Source organism: Gracilinanus agilis, chromosome X, assembly GCF_016433145.1.
Source record: "Gracilinanus agilis isolate LMUSP501 chromosome X, AgileGrace, whole genome shotgun sequence".
NCBI classification, from domain to species: Eukaryota; Metazoa; Chordata; class Mammalia; order Didelphimorphia; family Didelphidae; genus Gracilinanus; species Gracilinanus agilis.
In genome coordinates, this window is record NC_058136.1 from 16,552,161 (window position 1) to 16,566,484 (window position 14,324).

The following is a 14,324-nucleotide window of genomic DNA, read 5'->3' on the forward strand; positions in this document are numbered from 1 at the left end:
ATGAAAACAGATAACCAGAGAAGAGAAAATGACTCACTCAAGGCCACAAAGTCAATAGCTGAACCAGGATTAGAATTTAATTAGTTCTTGAGGTATGAGACTTGTAGAGGAAGGAATCATTTTAACTTGATTTGGTTTTATAAAGTTGTTTGGAGGGGAAATAGTTCTAGAGATTTGGCCAAAAGTTCACAAACTCCTAGTTATGTCTCAGGTCGATGTATTTGAGGGCTAGAAGTATAAAGTAAAATGGTTTTTTTTGGTGGTGGTGGGGAAAGCATGCATCTCCTGAAAGAAATTATCCCAAATACTTTAATGTGTGGAATGACAATTGTTATTGTCGTTCAGTTGTCAGTCATGTCTGGCTCTTCATGACCCCTTTTTGGGTTTTCTTGGCAGAGATACTGGAGTAGTATGCTAGTTTCATCTCCAGATTATTTTACAGAGGAGGAAACTGAGGCAAATAAGGTTAAGGGACTTGCCCAAGGTCACACAATTTTTATGTATCTGAGACTAGATTTGAATTCAGGAAGATGAGTCTTCCTAACTTCAGGCTGGATACTATCTACAGTGTCACCTAGTTGCCTATGGCATTATAATTAGTGAGTTACTGCATTAATCTTTCTGGCAAAATTCTGAGCTAAAATCCATTTTTTATCCCAAATGACTTGGAGCTAAAATAGAATGACTGGATATAAAGTAATGCTCAGATTCCGCCATAGGTCAGGCTCATACCTTTGAGCCAGGATCATTTAGATCTTGTCTTTTCCTCCCAAATTCATCTTTTATTGTTGTTTGTTTGGTCTGAAAGGAGTACTATGAGGCCCTTTTTTGTGCCTCCTTATGAGATATCTTCCCTTCTATGCAGGAAAATGGTGTTGTCTGAATTAAAATAAGAGGGTAGGCTTCCTTGACATGACCTTAGAATCAAGGCAGGAGAGACATGTAGCCTGCTCTGGTAGAGAAACAGTCAACTCTAGCATCAGGAGGACCTGAGTTCAAATACTGTCCTTGGCACATTCTGATTATTTGACTGAACATCTGGGCAAGACACTCAATCTCTTAATGGCTCCAGTGTTCTCTTGGATCAGCAGTTGCAGAGAAGTTGCCAGTCTGTGCTGGTAGAGGGAGTTTACTATACCAATGAAATTTATAGGTTAATTCTTTAAAAAAAAAGACAAAAGACTCAAGGCAGAGGGCACTGAGCCATGGCCACAACAGACTAACAGAATCCTGTGGGGAAATAAGAAAATCATCCTAAAGATTCTCTTCCCTTCCCTGGGCCTCTGTTCAGCCCTTTATTAAATAGAGGGTTTGGACCAAGTGACATATAGTGACTTCTAGTACTCCTTCTGAAGAGCTGTGATGGGCACAGAGACCCTGATTAAAAGGTGGCCCTGCCAGCTAAAGCTCTACTGTGCATGATGTGAAAAGCCTTGGATGTGATGCTGGAGTCCTGCCATTTCCCACCTGTGTGACCTTGGCCAAGACCCTGATCCATTGTGGACCTTCGTTTCCTCAGCTTTAAACGAGTGAATTAAATTCATGCTATCAAACTGAAAACATATGCTTCTTTTAAGTGGATAGCATGCATCCCTCTTAGACCTTTGCATCTCTTCACCAAGACTAGGCAGTTTAATTACATATTTATCCCTTTGTTCAGATTGTGTGAAACTGGAGGACTGGAAGCAAGCAAATCCATTAGGCTTTGGCAATGCCTTTGGCATTTGGGCAGTGAGCTGTGCTCAGGAGCCTGACTTTTCATTCTATATACCCTCATTTCTGATCATACCTGGAATTCCTCCTGGGCCCTTAGAGCCTGTCTTGTCTCAGACTTATTTGTGGATGTGTCTCTAGCCTCCCCATTAGATCATTAGCTCCTTCAGGGGCCAGGACTCTTGCCTTTCCCCTTTGCATCCCCAGAACTGAGCACAGGGTCAGGTACCTAGTTAGGAAACATTTGAGTTGAATCCATCCTAGAATTTGAACTTTTAGTTAGACTCTGACATGCCTCAGGCAGATGACCTGTCGGATTCATTTTTGCAACAATTATTGAACATTTGGCACATGCGAGACCAAATCTTTGGTGCTGTGGGAGATAGGAAGATAAATAAGGAATGGTCCCTGCCCTCAGGGATCTACAGTTTGGCAAGAACTTGCCTATGGTTTACCGCCGAGGAAATGTATGTCGGGGGACCCAAAAAACTTCATTTTGCCACAAGGTGGGTTAAAATGTGTCTTTAGGTAGCATAGGGCCCATTTGTTCTCTTGACAAGGAATCTCCAGATTATCACTTGATACAAAATTTACCTTCCTGACAAGGTTGTACCAGTTCAGTCTGTATTTTCTAGTGCCTCCACTTCTACGGCTTTCAATGTCCCTAGGCCGAAGATAATGTTTCAATGCCTTCAGAATTCATCTCCTTTCCTCTCTCATCCCCCTACCCCAAATACCCTGAAACTTTACAACCCATCATAAGTAATCAAAAGGCAATATGGTCCACATTTAATTATCTTCATAGTGGTGAGACTAGTCTCAAATCAGAGCCCGAAATAATTTCCATTTGTCTCTAGGGTGCATTATATATATATTTAAACAGAAAGTTTACTTCTGCAAATTTTGGTTTAAAGTGAATTTATGTTTGTGCCTGAGGGTAGGGTCTCTGAAGTAGTTGGATGGTGGGATTGGGGCAGGAGGAATAAACCTGGGGTTATAAATTTGCTGAGGATAAAATGCCATGTGGGCAATTGACAACTGAACATGATTCCTTTTTTCTCTCATTTATGGAAGGCTTTTTTTAGGTCCAGATAATTGCATGTCTCCAAAGTTTTCTTATGCCCCTGGTACCTCGGCAAAGTAGTTCCAGTTTTGTAACTTCCCTCTTTTTTCTTTAAGTGGGAAATAATGACTGGCATTGGAATACCAAGCACTGTCTGGATTCAGTGTCTGAGCCCCTAATCCAGAGAAGCTTCCCACTGCAAGGTCATACTCTTTCAGGATAAATGATGGAAATGTCACCTTCATCTCTCTTCTCTTAGACAATTTCTCCTACCAGCAAGCATCACTTCCCCTACTGATTTCTAAGACAGCAATTTCTTTCATCTGCCTCCTCTCTTGGTTAGTGAGAAATTAATGAGCATGTAGGATTTGATTTAGATAATGATTAATTAGGAGAAAAGTGCTCTATTCTAATAGGAAGTCACTGTTAGATGTTAAAGAAATTAGTTAATATTTTTGGATGACAAATTGACTCGTCCTCAGTTTCCAAATACCTTTTAAAACACCTGATTTATCATTTGCTTCATTAGTGCAGCGACCCGCATTTAATCCTTTGGGCAGTTTTAATAGGCATTGATTATTTTCTGTGCATGTCATGAAGTAACCTGTTCTGGATATCATTAATTCCTTTGCTTAATATTACTTTAATGATAATGCTACATTATTATTTTTAGCATAATGTACCTTCATTAGCAAAAAAAATCCTCTGTTCAAAAAGCAGACCCTGGCAATGAAATGTGTCAAATCATCCTTTTTTTTATATCAGAGGAAAAGGTTTTCATTTTCACTGTTACTGAGCCCTGACGATTCATTCTCTCCTGTTGCTATTTGAATATATTTGATCTCCTCCTAGGAAACTATAAGAATCAGGATCTGCACGAACATTCCTTCTATTCTTAAATGTGCTTTTTAGTGTCATTTTTGACAATTTGTAGTCATTAGATAAAATTGCAGTCTAACAAAATAGCTAACATATAGATTATAATAAAAGTAATTATAGAAACAGAAGGTTGGAAGTGACCTTGAGAGGCTACTTAATATATTTCTATTCTAGGCTACCACACTAAACTTCCTAATACTTGTTTTTTTAGCATGTTACCCTTCCATTCAAGAAGTTACAGGAACTTCCTATTTCTTGTCAATCAGCTCAAGTCCAGTTGTTGTTATTCAGTTATGTCTATCTATACATGATATTAGAGGGGTTTGTTATTTCCTTTATCATCATGTCTCCATTTTACAAATGGCGAACTGAGGCAAATAAGTTTAACACTTATTTGACTTACCCAGGGTCACACGATATTAAGTGCCTGAGGCTAGATTTGAACTTGGATCTTCCTGAGTCCAGGTTCAGTTCTCTATCCATTGCACTACTTAGCTTCCCCAGTCCAGACTTTTCCGAAGTTCTCCATAATTTGGTTCCACTTTAGCTATCCAATTTTTTTTTAAAAGAAAAGTCCTTTATTTTGTAGGCTGAATGTAGGCATGAGTGTATGCAATAAACTAGTGACACTACTGAAGTCACTTAATTACTAAGAATTTCCAATATCTTAAAAGACAGCAAATAATTTAATCTAAACTCATATCTTCCTCTTCATCTTTCTTGTCCTTTGCGTCTCCTTCCTTTTGGTCTGACTTGGCATTGTTCTGCATGGCTTTGGCAAATGCTTCGACATCACCCTTATTTGCCGCATCTACAGCTTCAGTTGGTAAACCAAACTGACTCATAAGTGGGCCCAGCTGTCCAGAGGCTAAGGCAGCACTGAACATACTTAATGCCTGCTGAAACTGAGGAGAGGTCAGTGTGTTCCGAATCTCTTCTGCAGTCTGTGGAAGAGATTCTCCAGAGGGAAGATAAGGCAGCAACCGCTCTTGGACTTCAGCATTGGCCAGAATAGGAGCCATGATTTCTGGAGTTAGTACACTGGCCAAGTCAACTTGTTGTCCGCCTCCTGCCCCAGATGGCACATTCATAGTAGCTAAAATGTTCTGAAGGTCACTCAGTTGAATGGGCTGGGTTGGGCTTGTTGCTGTGCTTGTTCCATTACCTGAACTGGGTGCAGGGCTTGGACTAGTGGCAGAGGCAATTGCTTGAGCATTTGGTGCTGGTGTAGCACGAGCGGAAGAAGAGGTGGAAGATGGGGTTGCAGCAGCTGACTGGCTCCGGGAGCTTGATGAAGAGCTGCTTGTCGGAGGCCCTCCACTCCCCAGTAAGCTAGCCAGACCAGGACCTGTCAGTGCACCAAGCCCACCAAGTCCTCCCAAGCCAGTTGGTCCAATAAGTTGCATGAGCTGGTTATGACTCATATTACCCAAAAGGCTCTGCAAACCTCCTTCACCTCCAAGTGCTGAAAGTTCATGGCCTCCACTTCCGCTCCCACCCAAAGCTCCTGGCATAGGTGGATTATTCAAATATTCATTTACTTTCCTGCAATGTTCCTCATCCTTCTCAGTCTTAGGTTCCTGCATCCAAAAGAAAAGTCGCTTTGATCCTGCCTTGAACTTCAGTACATATACTCTACCAGTGGTGCACTGAGGTACTCGCTTAAATTCACAGTCATCAGGGAAAATAATTAAGTCATCTTCTACATTACCAGAAGTCCTATCCTTCCAACAGAAATGAATGAGGGAATCATCAGTTTGTTGAATGTATACAAGCCCTTTCCGTTTATCAGGGGTAACTGTAGTCCCTTTCAATGACATTTTTCCTGCCCGAAACTCTACCAAGTATTTGCTGGATGAGCCCCGGGAGCCTGGGACTAGGCTTGGAAACAAAGCACCTGAAGTCATTCTGGGGCCTGGGGTGCGGACCGTGGGTGAAGCAGTCTTAGCTATCCAATTTTATTTACGTTATTCTTCAACTTATTTCCCCTACAGAGAGGCTATTTATTGATTTAATAAACATTTTTGAATGGTCTATTGGTACGACCTGTTATGAAATGAAGACAAGTCATGGCATACTACCTTTACTTCCCTCTAGATAGAGTTCCTAGATTAGTGGATTATTGTAGACACAGTTTACTTAGGTTTCTGAAAAACATTAGATAGAAGTCTTTCATGTCAACTTTGTAGACAAGATGGAAAGATGAGGATAGGCACTTGTATAATTTGAAGGATTTAGAATTGGTTGAGTGATCAAACCCAAAGATTAATCATTAAAATCTTAGACTGCTTGAGAGGTACGTTATTTGGAACATGGAAGGTGATAGTTCTGTTTAAATATATACTGAATTGCCCAGTGAGGCCACAAGGGGAGATCTGGTTCTGGTTGTTGGAGTCACAGTTCTGGGAGCAGGGCAGCCAGGTTGGTAAAGAGCTATGCTAGTGGTGACTATGCTCTATGAGCTTCAGCTGAATGAACCTCAGCATCTTTAGCCTGGAGACTTGGGGTTGTGGAAGGGGGGGGAGGAAATGATCACAAAATGATTTGAAAAGAATTTGCCTGTGATAATACACGTATAACCCAGATCGAAATGCTTCCCATCTCCGAGAGGGGGTAGGGACAAAGACAATTTGGGTCTTATAATTTCAGAAATGGTATGCTGAAAATGGTTATTACATGTAATTGGGAAAATAAAATATCTTTGAATAAAAAAAGAAAAGATGTTGCCCAGAAGAATGATTTGACTTCTGCTTGACTCCAGACGGTACTACTATTGTATTTGTCCCCTAAAACCTTGGGCAGAGTCTTCTCTTCTCTTTCTTTGTTCTCTCCCTATAGTAACCTTATACATTCCCAAAGATTCAGTTATCTTTCTATCTAAGCCTAATGTCTCTTCAACTGCCTGAGAGACATTTCTACCTAGATAGCTTATGAGCATCTCAAAATTCAATTTAGCCGAAACAACTCTTTTCTCCTTCATACGCTTGCTTCTCTTGAAGCTAAGCACCATGCTTCCTGTCCCCCTGGTCTGTGGCCTTGAGGACCTCTTTGCTGTTCTTCCTTGTCCCTTAATTCTCTATATCCAATCAGTTACCAAGCCCTGTTAATACTAATTCTGTGATTTCTCTTTTCATTTGTTCCTTCTCCACTTCATTCCCTTTTACCTGGATAATAGCTTCTTAACTGGCAGTTCTGCCTCCAGTCTCTCTCACCTCTCATCCATCTGTCACTTAGGTACAAAAAAGTCATATTCCTCATACCTGGGTCTGTATATGTTGCCCTCCTTTTCAAAGAGTGAATTTCTTAGCCAGGCATTTATTGCCATCTATAATCTGGTTCCAACTGGCCATTCCAGCCTTCTTTCTTTTTTTTCTTTTAAGTCTAGTTTTGCCTTATCCTCCTTCATAGGAATACACTATATTGTAGCCACAGAACAACTTTCTTTGAAACTCCATCCCCTGTGCCTGGAGCAAACTCCTTCACCTCTACTGGTTGTTTTCCTACATTTCAGGTGCTCCTTTTCCCACCAAGCCCCCTTTGCCCTTCTCGTCACTATTTTGTATCATCCTTATTTATATACTCGTTTCATCCCATCTAGTGGAATGTAAGCTCCATAAGGGCAGGGTCGATAGGTCCTTTCTCCTCTTGGGATCCTTTGTGCCAAGCACGGACACCTAAACGTTTACTTAGCCGAATTGTTCTTGCTTTATTTTAGCAGATTTTTGTTTGAGGTACTTACTATTTACCTATACATTTTGTAGTATTCTTACTTTTTAGGATTATTCCTATTTCCCATCACAGTCCTTTGCTGAATGCATAGGCTTTCCTTCCTACCGTCTTCACTTGTAGGGGAAAAAAAGCCAAGCGCTTGGTAACCATCTTGTAAGCCTATGATGGATTCCTCAGGACGTGTGTTTTTCCTCTTTGTCTCTTCCTATAGTGTTTTTGGCTTGTTCCTTGATCCTATTCAAATCTACCTCCTTACATTTATTTTTCTTTTTTAGAAGATTTCTTTCCTTTCTGTTTGAGGAATCCTGCAGTCTTATCAGTTTCTGGCTGTTTTCTTAGATTGTAAGCCACTTGTAGCATTCCTGATAAAGTGGTTTTTGTTTAAGCCAGTTTTTAAAACAAAGGTACAGAGCAGGATAGATGAGTATTTTTCCTCTTTGCAAGTTTATGTAGTAAGTGCCTGGTGAGCTAGAACTGGCTATACTTTTTTCCCCTCTTATGTGTTTAGAGCACATTTAAAATAAGCTCGAAGCATGTGTAGAAGAGAGCTTAAATTTGATTTCCTATAAATATCACGGTCTCCAAACTCCAAGTGGTATTTTGACTTCACTCTCTTACACAGTGCTTGGCTAGATTTAGTGACAACTAGCCCCTTTCCTTTCCTTGGCAGCAGCTTACTCCAGGGTGGCTCAAGAAATAGGATAGCCCTTTGAGTCAGTACCCCTGATTGAAGACTGTTCTCATCTGAGCCAAAGCAAGAGGAATTTGATTTTTGGTTTTAAAAAGTAAAACCTGTCAGTCCATTTAGAGCAAAGATAACCCAAACAACTGCTCATGCTTACATAGGGACAGCTTTAGGACCCTTGGTTGCCTGGCAAACATTAGTTCACAAGGTCATTAAAAAGTATCTTCAAGGGCAGAGAGAGCCAGGCCTGGAGTCTGGAGGACCTAGCTTCTAAGCTGACCTCAGATAATTCCTAGCTGTGTGACTCTGGGCAAGTCACTTAACTCCATTTGCCTAGCCCTTACTCTTGTCTTAAGAGCTGTTATTAAGGCAGAAGGTAAGGTTTTTTAAAAGTATCTTCAAATATCAGTTTTCAGAAAAGAGTACCCATTTATCCTGTACAAATCACAGCCTCTCTTTAATGTATTTTTCATCACAGTAGATGAATTATCCCCATTTTGTAGAAGCAGAAATTGAAGCCCAGAAAAATGGATTTGTTTATGGTCACATAGTAAGAAGTAGCAGGATGCTAGAATTGGATCATGGCATCTCAGATTTGGAAGAGTCCTCAGAGGTGATCATTTAGGGACAGCTTCAGTGACTAGGTACCAGGTCTAGAGAAGGGAGGTCCTGGGTTCAAATATGACCTCAGACACTTCCTAGCTATAGGACCTTGGGCAAGACATTTAACCCCCAGTAGGCTGGCCTTTGGCAATCTTCTGCCTTGGAACCAATACTTAGTACTCATTCTAAGATGGAAGGTGAGGGTTTTTTAAAAAAGTGACCACCCACCTTTGCCTAAAGACCTCCAGTGAAGGAGAGGTATTCCTACTTCCAGAAATTGCCCCTTGCATTTTAAGATAGCCATAATTGTTAGGAAGTCTTTCTTCCTATCTGTCCCTATACCCCTATCCCTGACTATAGTATTCCTGCGCTATGCCTGGTCTGTCTCCTTGTGGTCTGCACCATGGACCCAAGGGTATCATGCAGCAAATGAAGAACTCTAGTTATCTAAGCATTTTAGTTAGTGAGGTTTTATGGTAATTCGCCATTGGCACAGCATCTCTCTTCTTTCCAATCAATAAACTTAACAGTAGAGCTGAAGGTATATTTACTTGTGCCTGTGGGAGAAAGTGAGAAATCCTCACGTTTTACTGTTGTGAGGGGCCTCAATTCTTCAAAACACATTCATCAACAAGTATTTATGGAGCATCTCCCATCTTCCTAGCCCCATGCTAGGCCCTATGGGCCAATGGAAAGGAGTAGGAAAGACAAGAATTTGAGAGATTTTCTGTGTTAAATGTTTGTATCAGAAAACAATGTGAGTACTAAGGATGAAAGGAAAGGATCTTTTAACTTTGACAAATTGAAGTGTTACTTTTTCTTGATATACTTTAGTACTAGAAATATGAGTTTAAATACCACGTGTAAAAGGCAATTAGTTTAATGTTAGTTACTTAAAAAGAATGAGTAACAAGGATAATTGAGAAACATCAAGGACTAGGGGAGAGGTACTAATGAATTTGACCATTGAAGAAATATTTACTAAGTACCTTCTGTCTGCAGAGCAATATGTTAGGCTCTGGGGAGATGCAAAGTTTAGCTAAAGACAGGAGGGAGGAAACAGGAATTCATTAAGCCCTTTTTATGTTCCAAGTACTGTGCTAAGAGTTTTACAATTATTAGCTCACTTTACCCTGGAAAGTAGGTGCTATTATTAACTCCATTTGAAAGGTAAGGGAACTGGGACAGAAAGAAAGTTAAGTATCTCTCATAGTCACACAGTCAGTAAGTGCCCAAGTCTGGATTTTGAATTCAGGTCTTCCTGACTTCAGGCCCAATGCTGTATCCAGCTATCTATCTAGCTTCTTTTAATAAGAGATCCCTCTAGGATGTGGCAAAATTGGGACATTAATGCACTGCTGGTGGAGTTGTGAACTGATCCAACCATTCTAGATGGCAATTTGGAACTATGCTCAAAGGGCTATAAAAGACTATCTGCCTTTTGATCCAGCCATAGCACTGCTTGGATTATACCCCAAAGAGATAATAAGGAAAAAGACTTGTACAAAAATATTTATAGTTGGGCTCTTTGTGGTGGCAAAAAATTGGAAAATGAGAGAATGTCCTTCGATTGGGGAATGGCTGAACAAATTGTGGTATCTGTTGATGATGGAATACTATTGTGTGCAAAGGAATAAAGAACTGGAGGAATTCCATGTGAACTGGAAAGACCTCCAGGAATTGATGCAGAGTGAAAGGAGCAGATCCAGGAGAACCTTATACACAGAGACTGATATACTGTGGTACAATGGAACATAATGGACTTCTCTACTAGCAGCAATGCAAGGATCCAGAGCAAGGCTGAGGGACTTATGAGAAAGAAAACTAGCCACATTCAGAGGAAGAACTGTGGGAGGAGAAACACAGAAGAAAAACAACTGCTTGAACACATGGGCTGATGGGGATATTATTGGGGATGTAGACACTAAACAATAACTCTAGTCCAACTATCAATAATATAGAATTAGGCCTTGATCAATGATACATGTAAAACCCAGTGGAATTGTGTGTTGGCTAAGGGGGCTAGGGGGACTTGGGGGAGAGGGAAAGAACATGAAATATGTAACTAGGGGAAAATATTCAAAATAAAAATTAAAAAAAAATAAGAGATCCCTCTACTCCTAGGAGGAATGATACATAAATATAAAATAGCATACACTATTTCCTGTTAAGTACATAAGACAGGAGGTATGTAACACAAGGCCAATCAAGTCCTGCAGGGAAAATTGTCACTACTTATATGATTACAGGCAAGCTTCCTGGAGGAGATGACACTTCTTTATTGCACAAAAAGGGCATGAGTAGGTAATGCTGTTTGGTTTCTCTTTTGTGGCCTGCTGGTTACTAAAACCCAGTGAAAATTTGTTTTTTCTCAGGTTCAGATCTGCAAGTTTGCGTTTCCAAGGGTCCAACATGTTGTTCACGAAAGATGGAAGACAAGTACCAAATGTTGGCACATCTGAACATGGAGCAGCTTCTTCAGTCTGCAAGTGTGGAGCTCAAGTTTGTGATCATTCAGAATGCTGCAGTGTTCCAAGGTGAGTCCTGGGCTCAGTAGCACGATGGAATTATCTTTTGGCTCTTTGAGTGTTAGTCCTGTATGTATGCATATCGGCAAATTGTGGAACCAAATGGCAGCATCTGGATTTGCATTAACTTCTGATGTTCAAAATCTTCTGAAATGTCCCAATGCCAGCTGGAATGTGAATTGTAGTACAATTGAGTGTTCTCAGAGCTCATGGTTATGATGGACTCTACTTGTCTGGGAACTATTCCTCCATCTCAGGAGATTGCCAAGGAGAGTGAGGAGGAGTTTTCATTTGTGGTGTAAATTATACCTTCTCCCCTCTTGCTGTAATACAGTCTCTTAAGAAGAGAGGTAGTGTGATATAGTAGCTAGTGCATCAGCTTTGGAGTCATTAAAGATTTGAATTCAGCTCTTTCCTGTAACACTTGCCTTGTGACTCTGGGCAGGTCTTTTAATCAATTTCTGTGCTCCCAACAATTCTCCAAGACTAGAAATTATAGACAGATTGGTTATCTACATTGGGAAAGGGAATTCCCAAACAAGGAATTCCTCACTCCATGGGGAAATAAAGACAAAAAAGTAACTCAGACAGAAGTCTCCATCTGGAATTGGATTGCATTGCTTCCTCAAGATGGTTTCTGGAAAGTCTTTTTTGTTAAACTACAACTAGAGGATTCTTATTTAGAAAGTGAGAAAAATTGGCTTATTAGATCCCATTCTCTCTTCTTTGGGACTTGGTATCCTACAAGTCTCTGTTCTTATTAGAGATGCCAGATCTTCTTGTTTCCCTCTCCACCACATTTCTCACATATCATCCTTTCTCACTGTTCACATGGCCACTCCCCCCACAGTCTGGCCCAGATCTTCTCTCACTTGTACTCCCTCAGTGAGTGGCCTTATGCTGGTCTCCCTCTCTGAAGTCTCTCCCCATTCCAATCCATCATACCCTCAGTTGCCCAAGTGTTTTTCCAACCACGAAGATTTGACCACATTACTCCTTTACTTGATAAATTCAAATCTTTCCATATTGCCTTTAGGATAGAATTCCGAACTCTTCTGGCATTTATAGATTCTCATTAAAGCCTGGCCCCAGCATATGTTAGTAGCCTCATTATACATTATTCTTCTCACACACCACAGCCCAGCCAAACTGGCCTTTTGGCTGTTGTTATACACCACACTCTGTCTCTCCTTTTCACACCCTTGCACTGGCCATAATTTGTGCCTGGAATTTCTTCCATCCTCATCTTTGCCTCAGATATTGCCTTCTCCATGAAGCCTTTCTTTCCTAAGCCTCCTGACAGACAGTACCCTCTCTCACTTGTCATTTTTCAGTCATGACAGACTCTCTGTGGCCCCATTTCGAGTTTTCTTGGCAAAGATATTGGTATGATATGCCATCTTCTCCAGCTCACTTGACAGATAAGGAAATTGAAGCAAATAGGATTAGGTGACTTGCCCAAGGTCACACAATAAGTTTCTGAGACCAGATTTGAACTCTGGTCTTCTCAACTCCAGGCCTGGCATTTTATCCACTATGCCCCCATTGCTAAAACTACTTGATGTTTATTTTATTTGTGTATCATAGATGTATATGTCTTTATATGTTGTCTTTGCCCAGTAGAATGTAAGCTTCTTGAGGGTAGGGACTGTTTTCCTATTTTCTGGGTCCCCAGTGCCTAGCACAGTGTCTAGAACATTGTAGGTCCTTAACAAGTTTTAGTATATATAATATTATATATATCTATATATATATATATCTATATATATCTAATAAGGTCCTTAATATGCTTTGTGAATGAATGAATAATTGCTTGGGTATGATTGATGAAGGTGGGTGTCATGACCCCAAGAGCATAGAGCTTTTCTTGTCTTAGAACCATGAGGGAACCTACACATTTACCTCAGTGTACAATACATGTAGGAAGGTCCAGGAGTACCATGAATGCAGAAATCCAGATAATCTACATGCCACACTGGTAACCAGTTAATAAAATAAGGAAGGTTCTTAGCAAAAGCTGGTGTTTGTTGAATTGAATTGAGTGAATCTCATGTGAAAGATTTCTAGAAGGACATGACAGGAATCAGACAAAATTAAAAATCATGGATGGGGGTTCCAGGTTAAGATGGCGGCAGAGTAAGAAGCAGCTCTTAACCTCTCCTGATCAAAACACACAAAACTCCTCAAGGGGACATAAAAACAAGTCCAGACGAACGGAGGAACCCCACAACAGGGCACAGTGCGGAAGGTATGTGGAATCGAGGCATCTCCATGCTATAAAGGGGTGAAACAGCTCTCACTAAATCGCGGGCTGAGCAACCACCCCACCCCCACCCCCTCCACACACAACACCTATAGCGCCGAGGCCAGCTAGGAAGAGGTGGAGCAAGTTTGGGGCACCCATTGAGTCATTGGCAGCTCCAGGGCCTGTTCCTGAGAGCAGCCGGATTTGGGACCCCAGGAAGCTAGCGAGTGCACGCGGAATTTGAGCGCGGGAGCAGGACGCCGGGAGCAGACGAAGGGCTGAGAGCGCGGGCTGAGAGTGCAGGCACGGGTGGAGGCGTGGGTAGAGGCAGACACAGCCACCAGCTAAAGCTCTGAAACCCTGAGTGGGGAACCAGTGCAGACGGGCATACGACTGTGGAAGCAGCGCCCTGAGACTTGTAAAGAAACCTCCGGCAGAGGATCAAGCAAGGGGGTCCACCAGGGGGCTTGACCTTGGAAAAAACCAGACAGACCTCAGGAGCCAATAGACCGCGGACAGACCCTGAGCGCAAGGATAAACCTGAGAAGCTGCTGGGCTAACGATGGCTACCCAGTCTCAGGAAGCTCAGAAGAGAAAGATTAACAACAAGAAAAAGAAGTCTTTAACACTCGACAACTTTTACACAGAGAAAATCCAGACAACCGAGCAAACAGAGGAGGAGAACAAACAAGCATCCGGACCCTCCTCAAATAAGGAAAACTCCTCACAAGCTATGGAAGAGTTCAAAACTGAGATTTTGAGGAAAATGGAAGAGATCTGGCAAGAAAATAACAGTTTAAAAGGTAGAATCTTGCAATTGGAAAGTGAGGCTCAGAAACCAAATGAACTGATAAGTAAATTGAACAACAGAAATGACCA

General features: G+C 41.3%; 2 protein-coding genes across 3 annotated transcripts in view; both read right to left on the reverse strand.

Annotated features, from left to right (window-relative positions):
• GPC3 (glypican 3) overlaps positions 1-14,324 on the reverse strand; it is a gene marked incomplete at its 5' end in the record, with an annotated part of 495,727 nt that overhangs the window by 47,159 nt on the left and 434,244 nt on the right. The gene's annotated exons all lie outside the window — the stretch shown is intronic.
• On the reverse strand, positions 4,225-5,564 carry LOC123253369 (proteasomal ubiquitin receptor ADRM1-like). Of its 2 annotated transcripts, XM_044682567.1 has the most exons (2): positions 5,353-5,564; positions 4,225-5,235 (listed from the first exon to the last, which is right to left on the reverse strand). In XM_044682567.1, exons 1-2 carry the CDS (start codon positions 5,560-5,562, stop codon positions 4,342-4,344), a joined length of 1,104 nt encoding a protein of 367 aa, XP_044538502.1. In that variant the 5' UTR covers positions 5,563-5,564; the 3' UTR covers positions 4,225-4,341. The 2 variants fall into 2 exon arrangements, with proteins under 2 accessions (XP_044538502.1, XP_044538500.1); XM_044682565.1 differs by having other exon boundaries at positions 4,225-5,564.